The sequence below is a fragment of the Nyctereutes procyonoides genome, unplaced genomic scaffold (genome assembly GCF_905146905.1).
Source record: "Nyctereutes procyonoides isolate TBG_1078 unplaced genomic scaffold, NYPRO_anot_genome, whole genome shotgun sequence".
Lineage (NCBI taxonomy): Eukaryota > Metazoa > Chordata > Mammalia > Carnivora > Canidae > Nyctereutes > Nyctereutes procyonoides.
This window is the reverse complement of record NW_026575051.1, coordinates 39789896-39811113: the sequence shown is the minus strand read 5'-3', so window position 1 is coordinate 39811113 and position 21218 is coordinate 39789896. Positions and strand designations below refer to the sequence as shown.

The 21218-nt window shown below is 35.5% G+C and overlaps 1 protein-coding gene across 1 annotated transcript; it reads right to left on the bottom strand.

Annotated features, from left to right (window-relative positions):
- Positions 1–1747: 1747 nt before the first annotated feature.
- LOC129512395 (negative elongation factor E-like) lies at positions 1748–2876 on the bottom strand (the record flags this gene model as incomplete). Its single annotated transcript, XM_055329618.1, is given in 2 exon segments — positions 1748–2349; positions 2352–2876. Coding segments are annotated over 2 exon segments (1113 nt in total), but the record flags the coding sequence as incomplete, so codon positions are not given.
- Positions 2877–21218: the final 18342 nt, after the last annotated feature.

Below are 21218 nucleotides of genomic sequence, written 5' to 3'. Positions count from 1 at the left end.
ACACACATGCACACTTACAATGGAATATTATGCAGTTACACAAAAGGATAAGATCTTGCCATTTGTGACAACATGGATGGATCTAGAGGGTATTGCACTAAGTGAAATAAGTAAGATTGAGAAAGACAAATACCATATATTTACTTATATGTGGAATCTTAAAAACAAAAACAACAAAACAAATGAACAAACAAACAAAAAGAAGAAACAGATCTATGAATACAGAGAACAGATTGATGGCTGCCAGAGGGAAGAAGGTATAAGGAGATAGGAAAAATGGATAAAGGAGTGTGGGAGATACAGGCTTCCAGGCAAAGAATGATTAAGACAGGAATAAAATGCATAGCATAGGTCAATTATATTGTAATAGTATTGTATGGTGTCAGATGGGAGCTACATTTGTGGTGAGCATAGGATAATGTTGAAACTTGTTGAATCACTATATTGTGTGTACAAAATAATGTAATATTGTGTGTCGACTATACTAAATTTTTTTTTAAAGATTTTTAAATTTATTCATGAGAGACATGGAGAGAGAGATAGAGGCAGAGACACAGGCAGAGGGAGAAGCAGGCCCCATGCAGGGACCCTGATGTGGAATTGAATCCAGGGACTCCAGGATCACACCCTGGGCCGCAACAACTGAGCCACCCAGGGATTCCCTGAAAAAGTTTTTAAAAAAGAAAAATGCTTTTGGAAATCAGGGAAATTAGAAAGGACTTTGCATGAGAAGTTGAACTATAATGGAGCCCGATGACCTTTCAGAATTGTTTTCAAATGGGCCAAGATAGTTAGGCCTTCTTACTTCTATATTTATCATTGACTGTGGGTATCCAGAAATGGGTGCTGGTCAAGGCAGCTCTATGCAGCTGAGGCAATCCTTGGAGAAGGCTGTTTACTATTAGCAATCTGGCAGCTGGACAAGAAGGGTGTCTGTTAGCAATCACCATACCCACTAAACAAAGTTCCTCATGTCTGATCATGTTCAAGTAGAGTCTTGATGACCGTTCCCTAGAAAAGCAGAAGAGGAAATTCCTGTTTTAGGGACAGTCATTGGTGTCCTTCAAGGTTCTTTCCAACTCTATTTTTCTATGAGCCAATAAAAATAGACATGACTTGACTTAGTGCTAGCCTAATTGACTTCTGAATGGAGATCAAACTCCATGAGACTGAGAGAAATTTGACACATTCAAAATAGGAAAGAAAAAAACCCTGTCAAACTTTTAGCTTGCTTTAGTACCCTTTTAACAGCAGGTAATAAGTAAGACAAGATTAAAGAAGACCATATATTAGTGAAATTATTAAGCATTGAGAAGACCATTGAAAACATAAAGAGTGACATTTTGGCAGAATCTCTTAGAATATGCTGTATTTAATTTTTCATCATGCAGTGAATATGTCCTGCATGCGCTAGTAAAAAAAAAAAAACAAACTAAACATGCATGTTTACCTTCTTAAGTATATCAGTTAATATTATTTCTGAAATAATAAAGTTGGGGACAAATTTGCAGATTGAAAGTCTACTATTGAAGCTGAACCATGCTTGTACTTTGTAAGAAGATAGGTGGAGGATAAATGTTGCCAATGTAAGAAAAAGAAAATCCCATATACTTATTTTTTCTAGACCTCAACATAGAGAAATGGATGTAATGAAATGACTGTGTTAAAAATGCTTAATGGGAATATTGGCAAAAAACCTTAAAAGATAAGTTTTTATTTATTTATTATTATTTTTTTTTTTTGAGCTTCCACCTCAGTGTTTTATTGAGACCAAGTGTTGGCGCAGATGAGGCACACGGAATCCAGCTCCATTCCCTGGAAGCCATCCACAAGGTTTTCCTTGTAGACATCATCGCTGTAGACAATCTGGGTCCTCTTGTCCCGATGGCAACCCTTAGGGCTATTCTGGACAGCGAGAGAGCCCCAGACAGACTTGCCAGTGGCAGCGTCCAGCATGGGCTGCTTGCGGGCAATGCTGACTTTGAGCTGTACAGACTCCACCTGGGTCCCATTGAGCTCAGCAACGGCCTGATCTGCTGACTCCATCTTTTCATAGGTGACGAAGGCACAGTTTCTGGGTGGGTCCATGGAGAGGTCAATGATGTTTCCAAAGGGAGAGAAGGCCCCACGAAGGAGGGTGGGCGTCATGTCCTCTCCATGGGGAGAGGGGAGAGTATTCCCCTTCCGAGGGGCCCTGCGTTCAGGGAACGAATCCGACCTGCGGAAAGGGCCCTCTCGTTCTCGATCGCGGTCCCTGTCCCGATCACGGTCTCGATCCCGTTCTCGATCACGGTCTCTGTCCCGGTTCCGCTCACGACTGTGGTCCCGGCTGCGGCTTCGTGGGGGGGGGGGGTCGAGGAGCGGGCACCACCACGTTCTTCATAGCCCCAGTCAAAGCTTCGAGGGGGACCATCACCAGCCCCTGGGCCCTCTGCCTCCTCCCCATCTGGCCCCAGTTCCCGAAGCCGATCACTGGAAGACACAAAACTCTCATACAGAGATTTCCTTTGGGGGCGTCTGGACGACTCCTGCAGATCATCATCGGCAGATATGCTTCTTTGGAACGGCTGGAAAGTGGGAACTGGCCCCTTCTCAGGGTCCTTTAACTTCCCCTCTAGGGTTCGAGAACGCTTGAAGCCTGAGTTCTTGGTCTCAGCCTTGATGGCACTGATGGCTCCTGACTTCACTAGCTGCTTTGCCTGCTCTGTTGCCGTGGCTGGGTCCACCACAGGCTGTTCCGACAGTGAGCGTTTCACACCGCCTTGGCTGGCTGTGCTGCTACTACTTTGCTTCTTCAGAGCCAGCAATGCCTTTTTCTTTTTCTTGAGTTTGTTGAATTTCTTCTGCAGAGCCTCCTCCTCCTCGCTCAGTCCGGGGGGGTATCACCAACATGGTGGCTCCTGAGGGGGCGGTAACCGGGGTCCCAAGTTTTTTTTTTAAATTGATGATAACATTTCTTACTATGATGAGGATACCAACAAGTACTTTGCTTGAAGTTTTGTAGTTTAATATCAGAAGCAGATTGCTCTGCACTCTGAGGAATTTGTTTACTTTTAACTGATTCAGTCTTCCATGAATATCATCCATCATTCTCAGTGGGGGCCATAGGAAAGACTTTTTTACTTCTGCTTCTTTCTCACCACAGACAGGTCATCTGTAGGATTTTAGGCTAAAGAAGCAGGCTTATTAGGGATATTAGCAGGATATTAGCTAATTTGAAGCGATTCAACAGTGGAGAGGAGGGTATTTTCTGAACCCTTCATACCCCACTGTTAGTAGGTCTTCATTTTAATGACTACTCCTCTCTCAGGAATGGACTATCTCAGCACCTGGAAGAATTCCAAGGTTGCAAACTTCCTTCAGAATGTTCAGTACATGTTATTTGGTTTGTCCTAAATCTGTCAATCGACGACACCAAAGTATGTTCGAATTATTTTGGTCCAAAATATAAGAAATGAAGTTCATTTCTCTCCCTTTTCTCTTCAATGAGTTGCTCTCCAAATGTATAAATATTTCCTTTCCTAGCCCACTTCTTTGTGTTTAGCCATGGTCATCTCCTTTTTCTTTTATCTCAGTAGGCTCTGAAATAGTTCTGTTCACTTGTTTTTAAAATTATTAGAGAACACAAGATCTATTTTGTACTATTTTACCTATTTTCTTTAGTCCAACCTCAATAATCTTTCTTTTTTTTCAGGATTATACCTCTTATTTCTTTATAACACTTTGCAGCTTTGTATAATAATTGGACTTTCCTGCAGACTTGAACCAAGGGGCTAATACTGGGAGTACTTTCTTTATCTTATCACTGAAGCACTTTATCAACCAACTCTAAAGCCCATTTCACTGAGGGGTTTTATTAAGTGAGCCAACTCATTTCCTTGTTTTAAATCTGAAAACATCTTACCTTTGACTGGAGTGAGTGTCAGGGTGATGTAATGCTCAAAAACGAATCTTTGTATCATCAAAAGGAGATGTCATGAAGACGTTGTATATCATTTTAAGGAGTTTGAATTAGAAGTTGAAAGCACTGGAGAGCTACTTTTTGGGGAAATTTTAAGTAAAGGAGTATAGCTTTTGAAGGAAGAATACAAGAGAGATATTTTCCTTGCTGCTCATAAATTTCAAGACCAGAAGTAGTTCTTTCCAATATAATCTAGAAGAAGGCTTGGATCTATCACTTGGATTTAGTTCAGAATTTAGTTCAGTTTTAGTCTGAAGAATACTTTCCCCAGGCTTTTTTTGTGGAAAGTAGGAAGGCAGACATTTCATTTGTTTAGTTATGCTTGGTTCCTTAAACCTCAATGAGAAGAAAACAAATAGAATTATTTAATTAAGTAACTGGGAGAACTTGAACCCTGTGGAACAAGCACTGACTATGCCTGTACTCTCTATTGTCCCAGATATTTCACTATGTAGCAACATCTGTTGTGCATTGATAGCTATCTGTTCTTCTTATGTTATGTATTTTTCTTGTTTTTATATCTGTGTCAACTACTAGATCAAGTATTTTTACAACCGGGTCCCTAGATTACCTGGATTAGAACACTTGAGGTGCTTGGATGTTTAACAAACTTCTCAGAAAAATCTTTTTATAATGTGTAGTAATGTACCAGAGATGCTGAGTATATATTTGCAGATTCATGGGGGATTAAAATTAGTAATCTGTGAGTTTTAGATACTTCGGCCGGAAGTCCAAGTGTATGAGTTTTAAGAAGAAAGGGAAGAGTCAGTCGTAAATTCTACCCCCAAGTATGTGTGTCCATTTTCATGTATTTTATTTTAGAAAAGCCCAAGGGCTACATTTCCCAATGAACACAATTATTTTAAGTTAATGATAAAATATAAAATTTGACTTTTATTTTTAAAATTTTCACTTCATTGGACTTATTTTATAATACCGTATATAAGGAAAAAGTAAAAATCTAATGGGTGGCTCAATATTATATTAATTTCAGTTATCAGCAGTAAGAGAGAGAAAAGATCTGGTGAACTGGGTCTTCAAGTATGAGATCATAACTATTTTCTTTGATTCATTGCTAAGTTAGAGAAGTTTCATAAACTCTGTTCCATTTCCTATTCTACAAAATAGATATAACATCTATTATCACCTAAGAAGGTGTAACAAAGGAATTTTATCATGCAATGATATATTTTGAGATCCTATGAAGAGAAGTTTAATTAAAGGAGATATTACTTGGGTCTGATTTTTGAAAACTGCGAGAATATTGGAAACCATTCAGTTCTATACATGCTGTATATATGTAGTATATTTTATTCTACAAAATTTCTGAAAAAGCACAGAAGTCTTCAGGTATTAATGAAAGTTTTTGCATCTAAAAATGCACTTTTTACTTCACCTGTAAGATCTCAGAAATGTCATTTATCTAGATTTCTTCTCTTGAAACGTAAATTTTTTTGAGCAAAATTTACCAACTTCTTAAAAATCAAAGACTTGGGGATCCCTGGGTGGCTCAGTGATTTAGTGCCTGGCTTCTGCCCAGGGCGTGATCCTGGAGTCCTGGGATCGAGTCCTGCGTCGGGACTCCCTTTGCCTGTGTCTCTGCCTCTCTCTCTCTGTGTGTGTCTTTCATGAATAAATAAATTTAAAAAAATCAAAGACTTAATTTTAAAACTGAAGCATATTCTTTTATGTTATAGTAAATAAGGGATAAATAGGATATTTTGAATACTTAGTATGATGAAAGCTTCCCAAAACTTTTTTTTTATTTTTGTACCTTCTATTTCTGCTTTTCTCTGAACTCTTCTTGTTTTCTGTAATTGAAATTGTGTTTTACCTCAAAACTATCTAGTTACTTGATTCTGTTTCTATCAGCTACAGTCTCTCTTCATTATTTTTTTTTTCTTTCTGTGCTCTGACAATATCTCTCTTTTTTGCTCCAATCAAGTCTAGGCACATTTTTAGGCTCCCCTGTCATTTTCATCTTTTTCTCCCATCCAAGAGCATTTCTATCACCTCACATTACATTAAAGTACATGTTTCCTGAATTTTGAGAGATCCATGCATAGGGACCATTATAGACCTTGGGTAAACTGGAATTTTTCTGAGTAATTATTTCTACAAGTTTGATGTTTGGTTAAACAACTATTGTTTGTGATTGAGTCAATAAACTATTAATTCTGGCCAGTTGGTTAGAATCACTGAGTAATCAGAAAAACCATGGTCTAAGCTATTGTGCAAGTGGGCAAGCATTTGTGTGGTTCCCAGTAATAAATCTTCAATCTTCTTTCTCTGTGGCATTGTCTCTGTTATGTTTTTTTTTTTTTATCAAATTCAGTTCAACTCAACAATTATTTGAGCACCTACCATCAGCTCAGCTACATGTTAATGTGTGTGTGTGTCTGTGTGTTTGTGTGTGTACTATTGTGCATATCCATGAAGAGCTTATGGTGGAGTTGGGTACATAGCCATGAGGAAACAACAAAGGTTGTATCTGCTACCTATTCATCTCTTATTTCGTCAGTTTTTAAAGATGAAACTCAGTATCTCCATCGAATTAAACCTTTTTTCCTAGTATCTCAAAGTACAATACTGTATGATACGATCCATTTGCAGTCCACTCTCACAGCATTTATTCATTAGTTGGTAAAATTTTACTATATCAATAGAAATATTCTTCTTAAGTTATTTATGTGCATTCTTTTACATGATAATTTATGTAATTTTCATAAATAAAAGCATTATTCTCAGGATAACAGCTATAACTTATTGAGCATTTACAAGTATCACAAATGCTGGTAAGAATTTTCTTTATTCAATCTTATTTGTTAAGCATGTACTACATACCAAGTACAGAAGATAGAAGAATGAAGATGTCCTATCCCTAAAGAGTTTGTATTCTGATTGGAGAAACTAGCTAGATGACCACAACAACAACAAATAAATAAGATAATTAAATATAAATAAATATTATGACAATTGGTACTAAAGGCAATGGGATAGTGAATAACATAAGATGTCCACTTTAAATAGAATGGTAAGGGAAGACATGTATAAGGAGATGCTGTATTTAAGAGATACTTCAGGAATAAAAAGGAGATGTTCATGTGGAGGGCTGGTAGAAGGGATTACAGTCTTGGACAAGAGCATATCCCATGACTGCAAAGGATTTTTTACAGATGTGAGGAAAGACAAGAGAATGGTGAATGAATGAGGGGGCAGACTTAGAGGAGGCAACTTTGGAGGATAAGGAGGAAATGAATTATGCTGGACAATGCTGGCTGTTTAGAAAGTCTAGTTTTTTCTTAAGGAGCACTAAGAAGAGCTCATTAAAGAATTTTTAAAGGGAAAGGATGTGATTTGATTAAATCTTTTAAAATGATTACACTGGAGAATGGCTTGGTGGTGGAAAGTGTAGATGCAGGGAGATTAGGCTTTGCATCTGTAAAATGATGGTGGCCTCAATGAAGTGGGGCATGGAGAACAATGAGAGAAGTAGAAAGGCTTGGCATACGTTCAGAGGAAGGCAAGTGGGACCTTGTGATCAAGTGAATAAAGGATGAGAAAAATGAGAAATCAAGGATCACATCAATTATTTGAATATTCACAACCATCTTATGAGGTGTTATTATCCACACTTTGAAGATAAGAAAATTGAGTCATTGAGAAGAGAAAAGCTCTACCCAAGGTCATACGCTGAGTAAGCAAGGCATGAGGATTGAACCATGGCAGACAATTGTATGGCACATGCCAACCACCATATTGAAAAACCACACATGTTGAAACCACACATGTTGAAACCACACATGTTGCAAAACATGTGACATATCTTTCCAAATGTGATACTTGGTTTTATGCTTTCCACTTCAAAATATTCCCATTTATGTTGAATTTGAGAACTCGCATAGCTCCAGAGTGTTTCACTTTTCCTTCATTAAGTTAGAAACAATAATAGAAATAACTTAATAAATCAGCTAACTTAAGAGATATATTTAAAATTCTAACTTCCAGGATATTTTGTGGAGTCTATACAGATTTAGCTTAATATGTACTTAGTATTTCTACTGTAGTATGCAGTGAAAAAATGATAGTAATAACCCTGACCCTTAAGTATAGTAAGATATCAAAGTTCTTGCTTATTCACCAATGAGATGCTGCATTTGGTTTAGGAGTATTTTATTCTTTTTATTTTATTGTGTTCTAAGACTAAAAATTGGTAATCAATTGGTATAGCCTTTGTGAACACAGTTTAATCTTACTATCAAAGTCCCTTGGGTATCCTCAACTCCTCAGAGGCCAGGCATAAGTGGGAATTACTTCAATTTTATATTTTCAAGAAAGCAATAACTTTTTAAAATGAAAGCAAATAGGATAGACTCTTTTCCCAGAGAACAGAAGAAATTTGCATTTTGGTGTGTGTGTGTGGGGGGGGGGGGATGAGGAAGAGAGATCTCTGCAATCACCTTGCTCCTCAGACTACCTGCTTGTCTTTGTAAGAAGATGGTTTCATCAGGACTTGGTTACAAGAAAACAATAACTTCCACTGAGAGTGGTGCTTAGTGAAAAAAAAATCTGCTTATGAGTCAATGAATTTCAATTATACTTTATATAACTTCCTCTATTTCTTTGTAATTTGAAATCTATATTACAATCTGAGGCCAGATATTTATAGTACTAAATGATTTGATTAATATGTATGTGTTTAATTGGATAAAAAAATTAAAGAATGGGTAGGGAGTCTAGTTCTTAAGGAGGCCAGATGGATTTTATTTTTAAAAGTAGAGAGAAAATTTAAGAATGAATATTTGTATACTTTGTTTCTGGCAGTGACAGTATCAAGCAAACATCACAATTTTAAGGGCATTATATACGAAAATATTATAATTCTATTTTCTTGCTAGACATTGAGTATGTCCTGTTCATGTTTTCTTCCATTTTTTTTTAAATAAAAGTCTGGAAAATTTTCCTGATTAATTTAAAATGATAAGCAAATAATTTCAGAGGAATAAAACACATACTGCTCCTGTAAAATAGGTTACATTTATTGGGAAATTTATGCCACATTTCATATTTAAAAGTTTTTATTTTTTATTTTTATTTTTTTGGAATATTTAAAAGTTTTTAAATTCAAGACACTCTACAGCCTTTCTTTTATTCTATTTGCTTGTTTAGAAGTAAGGTCTCTAATAGTGAACAACTGAATGTATAATGTTGGAGAAATGTATTTACAAAGATTTTTTTGAATCCAAGTGCAAATATGGCTCCTCAAACACAAATCTCTATTTAGTTTAGTGGCATAGTAGTCTAACCAAACCACTTATTACTTGCTTCACTGAGTGGATAAAACAAAAACAATAAATAAATGCTTCACACATATAATTATAAAATTTAGTGAAGGCTTTAACACATTTAGTAATATTGATTTTTCTATGTATGCTTTTATTCCTAATCTTTCCTGATAGCCAAAATTTATTTAATGTACTGGCTGGTGGAGGAGAGGTTTAACTATACATCTGATATTTGTTTTTCAGTATTTGAATCTTAATCCATCCTGTTTCTCATATTTCTTTTCTAGAATTAGGTTATAAAATTCTGTATCTTTTTAAAAAATATTTTATTTATTTATTTACAAGCAGGGGGAAATGCAGACAGAGGGAGAGGGAGAAGCAGGCTTTCTGCTGAGCAAGGAGCCAGATGTGGGGCTTGATTCCAAGACCCTGGGTTCATGACCTGAGCCAAAGGCAGATGGTTAGCTGACTGAGCCACCCAGGCACCCCAAAATTATGTATCTGTTTTAATGCTCCACATAACAGAAAATAATTAAAACTTCAAAATTAGTAGGATTTCTCTGTCAAACTATGCAAACACACAGTAGTTGACAATTATTTACAATGCCAATTGCATTCTATGATGCTGTAATTGACATGTTAGGAGAGCATATGTTTGGAATTGTTTTTCTTCCAGTACTAATATATCCACAAGGTAGGATTGCCATGCAGACGGGATTGTATTTGTAGAATGGAACAATTCCACTAGTCATGACCCATGACTTTGCCTTTTTCATAGTACAATAATATGATGTGAGCAGTTATTATTATTTTAAAAACATTTTTGGAAGACACGAGGAACTAGGTAGATGGTGATAATATACAACATTGTAAGAAGTCTATAGAATATAAAGAAAATGCTGATCCAGAACTTATGGTTTAAGGATGTATGACTATGTACAAGATACTACTATCTATTTCACTAATAAAAATACTAAGCACTATCTCTCTTTTTTAAAGATTTTATTTATTTATTCGTGAGAGACCCAGAGAGAGAGAGAGAGAGAGAGAGAGAGAGAGAGAGGCAGAGACACAGGCAGAGGGAGGAGAAGCAGGCTTCATGCAGGGAGCCCGATGTGGGACTCAGTCTAGAACTCTGGCATCACACCCTGAGCTGAAGGCAGACTCTCAACCGCTGAGCCACCCAGGCATCTCTAAGCAGTATCTCTTTAGAGCTAAAAACTATTATTGAAAATTTCTATCTGGTTAAAAGATAGTAATATACCAACAGAGAAGCAAAAAATAAGATTGAATGGTTAACACAAACTTTGTGAAACTGGTAGTAGGTAAGAGTTCATAAGGACTATAGGTAGTATAGGTCAATTAGAATGGATATTTTTATTTTATAGCAAAGAAGTAAGGAACAATGTAGTATGTAAATATTGTGGTTAATTGTTCTGGGGACAACAAATGGGCTTGTAAGTGAAATTTCAGGATAAACATAAAGTAAAACAAGTGCAAATATTTTTGTGTACATAGGTCTTTTCAGTACTTTTGCTTTCCTCAAAATAGAGACCTAGATATGTTTAAGACCTTTTCAGCTCTTCATATGTGGACAGGCATAGGTGAAAGACTGACTGTACACTGCAGGTATGCATTCAGAGAGATTAGGCAAGGGAAGCCCTACCAGCCCAGTTTATCGGAAGTAATGGTCATCATTCTCTGCGATAGTGTCTATGTCAGGATCTTGAGTCTGAGAGCTCTGACTCTCATTGCAATATTTGTGATAAGGAAGCTAGATTTAGCTTAGGTAGGACCATGACTATCTAGAGTGGTAAGGCCTCTACTTAGAGGACATTTGTGACAAACTGCTTTCAGTATTTGTGATGGATCACTAAAGTGATTATTTATCAGGATAGAGAGGTATAAGAATTTCTGGGTAAGGGGTAGTATGTCCCAAATGATACTGAAATGTCCCACTTTTTCTACTTTTGGGGAACTTCCACTTATATTGAAATCACTGCTTTGAAGATAGATAAAAACTAAGAGTTTTAAATCTTTTACAAGGAAAGACAAGCTAGTTCTGTATTTCTTTGACATTTTTGACAAAGATACATCGTAAGAAATATTTTTTACATTGCAACCCATCATACTCATACCCTTCCTCTCTACCACATGAACACAAATGCGTACATGATTGAAATAAAACTTTCAATTAAAAGTACTTTGGTGCTCTGTTATTTTCTCTTCTATTTATTCTATTTTTGTAAATGGTTAATCAATGAAATAAATTTCTTTGCCTATTATGGGTAGTAGTCCATTTCAAGAATAGTGAGCTACCTTCTATCTGTCAGTGTTATTAACTAGAAGGCAAATGTATATAACCAAAAGCAGGAAGAAAATCTTACCTCTAACAGTATTCCAGGCATGCCCTGATCTTGGGGCCTTTGCATGTGTTCTCTCCACCTGGAATACTCTTACAATGTATCCAGTTAGCTAACTCACTTTCTTCAGAACTTTGTTCAAAGCAACCTCATCCAGAGGTTAGTTGAGGCTTTCCTTGACATGCTATTTAACTTTTTAACCTCCTCAATGCACCCTATGTGCGCCTTCCAGCTTTGCATTTTTCTATAGTAGTATGTACTATACTATGTGGTCTAGTATTTCTCTATAGTATTATAAATATAATCACCATTTGACATACTACTAAATGCCTTCAGTGATTTGTGATTTATGTATCGTCTGTCTCTCTTCCCTAAGGTGTTAACTCCATAAGGCTAGGGGATTTTGTTTCATTTTTTTCATCATTATATTTCTAGTGCCTAGAACAAAGCTTGGAACATAGCAGGTACTAAATATATTTATTTGTTGGGTAAATGAATACTTGGCTGATTGAATGAATACATGAAAAAAGTAATCCTGTATCCCAAAAGAAAGGCAGTCCAACAGATGAAGTAATTAAAGATAATTCTAAACTTTCTGATCCTCTAAGAACTCAGAGAAGAGGATTTGTTACCTGCAGCTGCATATATTTAAATTCCCTTTTTTCTCCTATCGCTCCCATACCTCAACAGCTGTGCTGAGCCTCTCCCCTGTTAACTCCCACTCTCAATTGTTTCCTCAAAGCTTTCCTGCAATTTCTACCTACATGGGCTTTTCTCCTTTCCTCCTTTTCATAGTGCATCATCTCTATACAAATGGTGGCCAGGAGTTCCTCTGTTCTCACCCTTCTGCTGTGCTAAATGGCAGTGGTTTCAAGAGTATCTGGACACTCTGTGCCCCACCACCTCTGCCCCTTCCTGTGCAGCCACTCTTTAGGCATGCTAAAGACATGCTCAGGGTATCAAGAAGTCAGGGAAAAATGTGCTATTTTGGAAATATAAATTTCTTATTTGAAAAAATATTATAAAAAGATCAAATGAGAAGGGCTTAGTTTTTATTAACAATAATACAGCTATTACAGAAAACAATTTTACAGGAGCTTAATGAGGAAAGAGAAGACACATTTCCTACTCAATTATTAAATTGGCATAATCATATCAGGGCCCCAGTTTTCAGATTGATATCTCCCAGTATAACACAACAGCATACTTGCAAACTTGATTTGAAATTACACAGCACCAATTAAATCTTTTGCAATAGAGATCATCTTTACCAATTAAAATCAACCTTTCTACCTTTTTGTTCCACCTGGTTTTGACATCTTTTAGGTAAGAAGAACAGAGAATATAGTTTGGTTATTCCCTCAGTATTCCCCCTTCCACCTTACAAGAACTGGTATACCTTGTAAGAAATCTTATTTTTTTTATAGTAAAGGTACTATTTAATATTTCCTTGACTTTCTTTTTAAAGATTAATTTTATTCTCTAACTTCGTATTGGATCAAATGTGTGCAACTGTATAAATATAACTTTGGTAACACTTACTCCTTTGGGCTTTCAAAAAACATCTAAATCTTACCAACTTCTTAAAAATAATTTATTTATGGAAAGTTGAACAGAATTAGCAATTGGATTGTTCTGATTTTTCCTCTGACATTGGTATTCTAGGCATGAAATGTATTTAATGACAGGACATGGATTGAGGTCTTGCTGAGTGTTAGTGAGTACAGGTGTATATGCCTTTTGCATGTGGGCAAAAGATAATTCTACTATAGGGTTTGCAGTAGATTTTGGTGCCCATCCAGATTTCTACCAGAGAGGTGGACTCATCTCCCAACTGCCATTTGAGTGTTTTTCAGCCAAGCCTAGTTCCCACCCTTCCAGGTGGAAAATTCTGGATCCATTCATGGCCTTCTGGGATCGGATGAAGACTAGACTTCAGCTAAAACTATGTCTTGATTTATCTTCTTCCTTCCTTGTTTCCATCTTCATTTCTTTTTTTAAAATTTTTTTTAAAAACTCTTGTACAAGTATTACTGTCTGAAGCTCTGTTTCTAGGGAATCTAACCCAATGTAGGATTTGAGGGAGTAGCATTTCTCCGACTTCCCCCACTTTAACCCTTTTTACCTCATTGCTCCAAGGAACAGATCACTCTGGGACAGCTGAGAAAATTTCCTGTCTTTAGGCCTTTCTGCCTTTATGAAACCCATAAGAGGTAGAAATATTATTTTATATTTTGGTCTGGTTTCAGGACAATTCAATAGCCTTTTTTGTAGAACTCTTGATCTCTGCTTTTTTTTTAAATTTATGTATTCATGAGAGACATACAGAGGAGAGAGGCAGAGACATAGGCAGAGGCAGAAGCAGGCTCCATAGAGGAGCCCCATGTGAAACTTGATTCCGGATCCCAGGATCACGCCCAGGGCCAAAGGCAGGCAGGCGCTCAACTGCTGAGCCACCCAGGCATCCCTTGATCTCTGTTTTGAGTCAGTTAATTAGAAATATTTTTCTTATTCTAACTTTGTCCTTTTAAATTTTTCATCAGTAATTTCTAGATGTTTATATTGGGGGTATAGAGCATTAGCAATATCCCTTAGCACTGGACCAGTCCATTTCAACCCCAAGGCAAGGGAATATCTATATCTGAGATATCCATGTATATAGCTCCTGCTGGAAAAGAGAGATGAACTCAGAGTGATTCCAACCTTTTTTCCCAAATCTTGAGCAAATAGATTATTGGCAGACCATTAACTGTCTTTAGAATACTAGGGACAGGGGAATTGGAGAAGTGGTTTCTTCTGTGGTACAGAGGAGAGTTGAGAAGAGAATGGGAAGGAAGTGATAAGGGGGGAGAAGAGAAGAAAGGAATGCTACTTGCCAAAAGAACACAAATATTCAGTAAAACCTCCATCTCCACTCTGATGAGCATATCTAAACAGAAGAGAATCCATTTGCTTCTAGGAACTGGAAAGAGGGAATAGTTTGGTATATTAAATATGCCTGATTTAAACTGGCATTAATATTTGATATCAGCTCTCTGGTTTAAACAATGAAATTATTGAGATATAAATAAAAATAATCCCAAAGCTTATTTAAGTCACAAGACTGATTTTTCATAAAGTAAAGGGAAATTGTACAATTTTATAAAGTATTATTAGATTTGATTAGATTTTAAAAATGTGGCCATTAAAAATAGAGACATAGATGACTCTGTTTCAGACTGATTTAGAATTTCATCCATAAAGTGAATTTTGTAATAAGAAAAACATATTTAGTTGTCAGAGTCATATTGTTGGATGTGAATGAAGTTCAAGTAAGCTTTTAGAAAATTTGAATTCTGAAAACTAAACAAAACGGGGGGAGAAACATAAAACAGGGAATCTTCTTTTCTTTTTTTTTGGAATCTTCTTATGAATGAAATATGAGCATATCTTTAATTTGACACAAGAATTAGCAAAAACTGAAAATTAAAGCTTCCTTCTTCCATTTTATTAAATGTTTATTTAGGAATAATGAGTTACTATCTGTATATTTGCTTAATGATATCATACAAAGTACAGGCCTTTCCATGGCATCCTTTTATCATCAGTTCTAAATGCATTTGGACTCCTTAGTCTCTGTAAGCCTTGCATGTTCAATTATGTAGGTGCATATTTCAAAGTCAGAGCTGGGCATAAATGCTTTCAATGTGTGCCTTAAGTTGATTGTTTTAATCTACACAGACTTTCCTTTAGTGGGGCAATATGCTTCTCTACTCTACTGATCTTGTCTTACCTACTTCTCAAAGATCTTTTTCTAAGAGTCTTTCTTATTTCTAGAATCAGACATCTTTGGATCTGTCTGTAAGTCTCTTACCTCTGCAGAGACTCCTTCTCTTCAGTACCTATTCCTCTGCCCCTTGGTTTCTTAAACTCCTCTCTTCTGTGCCATCTTTTGGATTTTACCTCTTTTCCTTCTTGGCCTTCAGGCTGGTTTGTTGCTCCTCTTTTAATTTTCTAAAAATTCTGCTTGATATGACTGAACAGGAGTATTGAGATACAAATAAATGAAAGTGAGGATAAAGAAAAGAACTGTTTCTAATCTTCCCTAGGCTCAAACATCAATAAGAAAATTAATTAGAACTTTTACACTGGTAAGAGTGAAAAAAAAAAAAAAGTTTTCACAGATTGAAAATCGTACCGAAGAGAATTCAGGATTTAGGAGAAACTCTGAGTCAAATGTAGATTTTTCACTCCCAAATGTAGACAAAAGTCCTGCAAATTTGGCAAGCCTAGAAAAAGGTGGAAGGAAGTATTGTGTGAATGAAAGCTGATAGAGTTTTAACTTGCAAGGAATGAAATTCCTAGAACCCTATCCTTCCCACGTGTGTGTGTGTGTGTGTGTGTGTGTGTGTGTTTTGAGGTATAACTGAAACTAAAATGGAGATTTAGGAATTTGAGAGCAGTAGAGACTTCAAAATAAAGTACTCTAGTGCAGTTATGGCATAATGGTATATTCAGAGCTAATACTTTCTGCAACTGTTGAGAATGATGTTCACATTGTAGGCAGCTCACAGAATTCCATTAACCCAGAATAATGCCAGGCAGGGCAGTGGAATGAACTGAAGGGCCAGGGAGAATAACTAAGTAGAGTGATCTAGCTAGTCATGCAGCCAAAAGAATAACTCATGAGCCAAGATGGCAGTCATATAAGGAGAGTCTCCATATTTGAGGGCCTTTAATGGAACAAGAGATGACATATTGAGGTATATTATTACTAGACTGGAAAATGCTTGGTACTAGGATGACAGTGTTACTGAGGACAAGATTCTACCCCCTACTTTCACCCCAACCTTGGCCCATCCTATATGCTTCAGGATTATTCACAAATGTAACTTAAAGCAAACTTTGGGAAGAAAGGAGTGGGTGAAGAGACCTGATTGAGGCTACTGCTCTCTGATGCATTAGAGGCCCTGCCTAGAAATTAAATCTTATTACTGAAAAATTAAAGAAAGTAACATTTTTTGCATTTTGATGACTGAAATTTCTGGCATTATTTTATCTGTTATGGTTGGGTTATAAATGCTTTGTCATGGGAAATGATGCAGTAGGAGAAAAAGTCCTGCATGGCAACTCTTTTTTCAGTTTAATGTGATTATTTGAACTCCTAACGAAGACATAGTTAGGACTGAAATACAGCAGCAAGACAAAAGAGGAAAGATTTTTACTCATTCCTTAATACTCATAAACTGACAAGCAATCATCTTCTTTCTGGTGGGAGCTATTTGGTGAAGAGAGAATGGCCAAAAAATGGAATTTAAAATTAATATACGTCTATCATGGAGATGAAAGTCTTGGTCTTCTTTCACTGGGAAGCACAAATAATAATATATCTATATCTACATTAAAATTCATAGGCATACAAAGAGAAAAAGTAGCATAATTGTTGTGGGATATAAAAATGTTAACAAGTTCATTTGTAGTCAGCTCATAAGAATTTTGATAACAAATAAATCTAGCTCTTTATATTATACTATACTACAAAGTTACTTTCTGAGAGATGAAAGATTTAATATGAGATAGAACTGAGGGAGAGAGAAGGAAGTATGAGTGAATATATGTCTGATATTGGGATGGGAAAAGCATTTCTAAGCATAAAACAATGGAAAACATAAAGAAAAAGCAATAGATGGAAATAACTCTTCCAAGTGTAACATAATAGAATGTATATATATTTGATAAAAACTGTATCATAAATAATATAAAGAATAGACATTCTTTATATATAATTTGCTCTCCTATGACTAAGTTACATTAAAAATCCCAGGAGAAAACTAAGTAAATGAAAAAGAAAATTGATATATGGAGAATTTTAACATCAGTAGTAATAATAGATAAATTAATAAAATAATATGCTTTATTTGGCAAATTAAATCATCAAGATTTAAAACAATGATACTCCTAGTGTTAGCAAAGGCATAGTGCCATGGACACTTTCATCCATTTTTACTGGGAATATGATTTGGGACAAATATTTTGTTCATAGAGGACTGTGTCCCTACTAACTAGTGCCTTACCTGGCATTGTCCATGCTCAATGTGAATTTGTTGAATAAATAAACTTTTAAATTATCTCTTTGGCAAAAAGTATAAAGAGCCTTGAAATTTCATAGGATTGTCTATTCCAATTTTGAGAGTGTATCTTGATGAAGAAAGAGTTTTTGTTGTTGGAATAATTAAATTTTCTCAAACAGAATGTAGGGAATAAGCGAAAGACAATGATTCTAACTTTCAGTGAATTCACACTGTTTGGCAAAGTTACAGAATAAAACTAGTGATATTGTAGACAGTGAGTTAATCATTATCGTCCAGTGTGTGTATTATAACTTAGGGAAGTAAATTCAATCACCTACAGCAATATATCCTAATAAATACAATTTACTTTAAAAAAATATAGTAAATTCAGTTTCTTATAACAAACATGTAAAACCAGACTTGCAGTATTCATAGCCTCAAGGAAAATTGTTATATTCCATAGGTGATGATGAAGAATCATTGTATTTAAGAGCAAACTGTTTAAAGAAAATTTCTTTTTGTCCTTTTCTACAAACCATTGAGACAAACTCAATTTTGTGATGACAAAGTACAGAACATGTATAGTTCTAATATAAACAGGACCTTCAACCTAAGCAGCTAATGCTCTCTTCTTGGGACCTTTATGGTATCTAATTTATAAAATTCTTCAGCCTCTTTCTACTGACACCAAAGTGGATTGCCTAGCCCAATATTTTATATTCTCAAATGCATACTCTAATGACCTAAATAACCTAGGATCTAAATGAAGCTGTAAACAAGGCAGAATCAAAATATGAAGTTATGATTTTATCTGAAGCATAAGATTTATGTACAAAGATATTCATCATAGCATTCTTTGTAGTAGTATAATAGAAAATGATTTAAAACACCAAAATAGAAAAATGGTTGAATACAATGTGATACATTCATGATAGAATGTACTGAGGGCATTAGATGGTATTTATAAAATATTTAAAGGCATGAGTATATGTTATGATATAATATTGAGGGAATAAAACTATATAAAGTTGCATATGTTGTGATCTCAGTTTTGTTGTATGTAGATGAAGAACACGATGCTAGTAACACATTAGGTTACTAGGCGTGATTATCTCACAGGCAATATAAATATGGAAGATCTTCATTTTCTTTTACTTTTTGTATATTCCAAAATGTCTACAATAAGAGTGCATACTATATGTTGGCAAAACAAATATAAATTTAAAAAAAGATTTAAAAAAACCAAGAGAGTGTGATATTTTTAGAATCATAACTTTATTAATGTTCTTTTTTTAAACTTTTATTTTTTGATTTATTTATTTATGATAGTCACAGAGAGAGAGAGAGAGAGAGAGAGAGAGAGAGAGAGAGAGGCAGAGACACAGGCAGAGGGAGAAGCAGGCTCCATGCACCGGGAGCCCGACATGGGATTCGATCCCGGGTCTCCAGGTCCGCGCCCTGAGCCAAAGGCAAGCGCCAAACCGCTGCGCCACCCAGGGATCCCTATTAATGTTCTTTAAGTCTTCACAATAATGAATTTATCTTAGAGGTATAAATTAGGACAGAACATGAGCAAAAGATGTGAAAACAGGAACTCTAAATAAGTATGAACAATAATGATTTTTTATTAAAATTGAAAATAGGACACAAGAAAGTGTACATATTAATAACAGTTGCTGCATTATTAAATCTCAAAATATGTCCGATATTGACATAAAAGATCATTTATCTATTTATATAACAATCTTCTCCATTTTGCTTTCCAAAAATCAGATTATTTCTACCTAAGGCACTATATGAACTTTAACACATTTACCATCTGATAAAGTAGTTGAACTCTAGCTAAGCTGCATTGGATTTCTAAGGTATGGATTCATATCAAGTATTCTTATAGATATGAAGTTATAAAGTAAGGATGATAACAAATACATCAATAGGCCATATATTTTTTCTAAGATTTTATTTATTCATTCATGGGAGACACAAAGAGAGGCAGAGATACAGACGGAGAGAGAAGCTGGCTCCTTGTGAGAGCCTGAAGTGGAACTTGATTCTAAGATCCTGGGATCATGACCTGAGCCAAAGGCAGACGCACAACCATTGAGCCATCCAGATGCCCCAATAGGTGGTATTTTTATACATGTATAATATGCCAGTCACAGTGTTTTGGACTATTAAGGGGGATTGCAATTGTAAATGAGATCAACCTGATTTTTCTTTCTGCTTCTTCATTTTTCGGTGTATAGAAATGCAACAGATTTCTGCACATTGATTTTATATTTTGTGACTTTGCTGAATTCATGTTTCAGTTCCAGCAATTTTTTTGGTGAAATCTTTGAAGTTTTCTACAGAGAGTATCATATTGTCTGTGAAAAGTGAAAATTTTACTTCTTCCTTGCTGATTTGGATGCCTTTTATTTCTTTTTGTTGTCTCATTGCTGAGTTTAGGACTTCTAGTACTATATTGAACAACGTGGTAAGAGTGGGAGTCCCTGTTGTCTTCCTGACCTTAGGAGAAAAGCTCTCGATTTTTTCCCATTGAGAATGATACTAGCTGTGGGTGTTTCATATATGACCTTTATAATATTGAGATATGTTCCTGCTGTTCCTACATGGTGGAGGGTTTTATGAAGAAAGGATGCTGTATTTTGTCAAATAGTTCTCCTGCATCTACCAAGAAGATCATATGGTTCTTATCCTTTCTTTTATTAATGTGGTATATCACATTGATTTATGCGTATTGAACTACCATTGTAGCCCAGGAATAAATCGCACATGATCATGGTGAATAATCCTTTTAATATACTGTTGAATTTGATGAGCTCATATCCTGTTGAGAATTTTTGTATTCATGTTCATCAGGGGTATTGGTCTGTAATTCTTTTTAATGGGGTCTTTTTTGGAATAGCTAAGTAAGAAGAACAGCTATTAATTCTTGTTTAAATGTTTGTTGAATTCTCCTGGGAAGTCATCCAGCCCTGGACTCTTGTGCGTTGGGAGATTTTTTTTTATTACTGATTCAGTTTCTTTGCTGGTTATGGGTGTGTTCAAATTTTCTATTTATTCCTCTTTCAGCTTTGATAATTTATATGTTTCTAGGAATTTATCCATTTCTTCCATATTGCCTAATTTGTTGGCATGTAATTGCTCATAATATTCTCTGATGATTGTTTGTATTTCTATGGTATTGGTTATGATCTCTCTTCTTTCATTTGTGATTTTATTTAGTTGGGCCTTTTTTCTTTCTGATAAGTTTGGCTACAGTGTTTATCAATTTGGTTAATTGTTTCAGATAACCAGGTTCTAGTTTTGTAGCTCTGTTCTACTATTTTTAAAATTTCTATAATATTTATTTCTGCTCTTAATTATTTCCCCCTTCTGCTGTTTTTTTTTAGCTCCTTTAGGTGTAAGGTTATGTTGTGTATTTAATACTTTTCTTGCTTCTTGAGGTAGGCCTATCTATATTCAATATACTTCCCTTTTATGACCACCTTTGCTGCATTGTTGGGGGTTTTTTGATTAGTGATTCAATTTCATTGCTGTAATTGGCCTGTTCAAA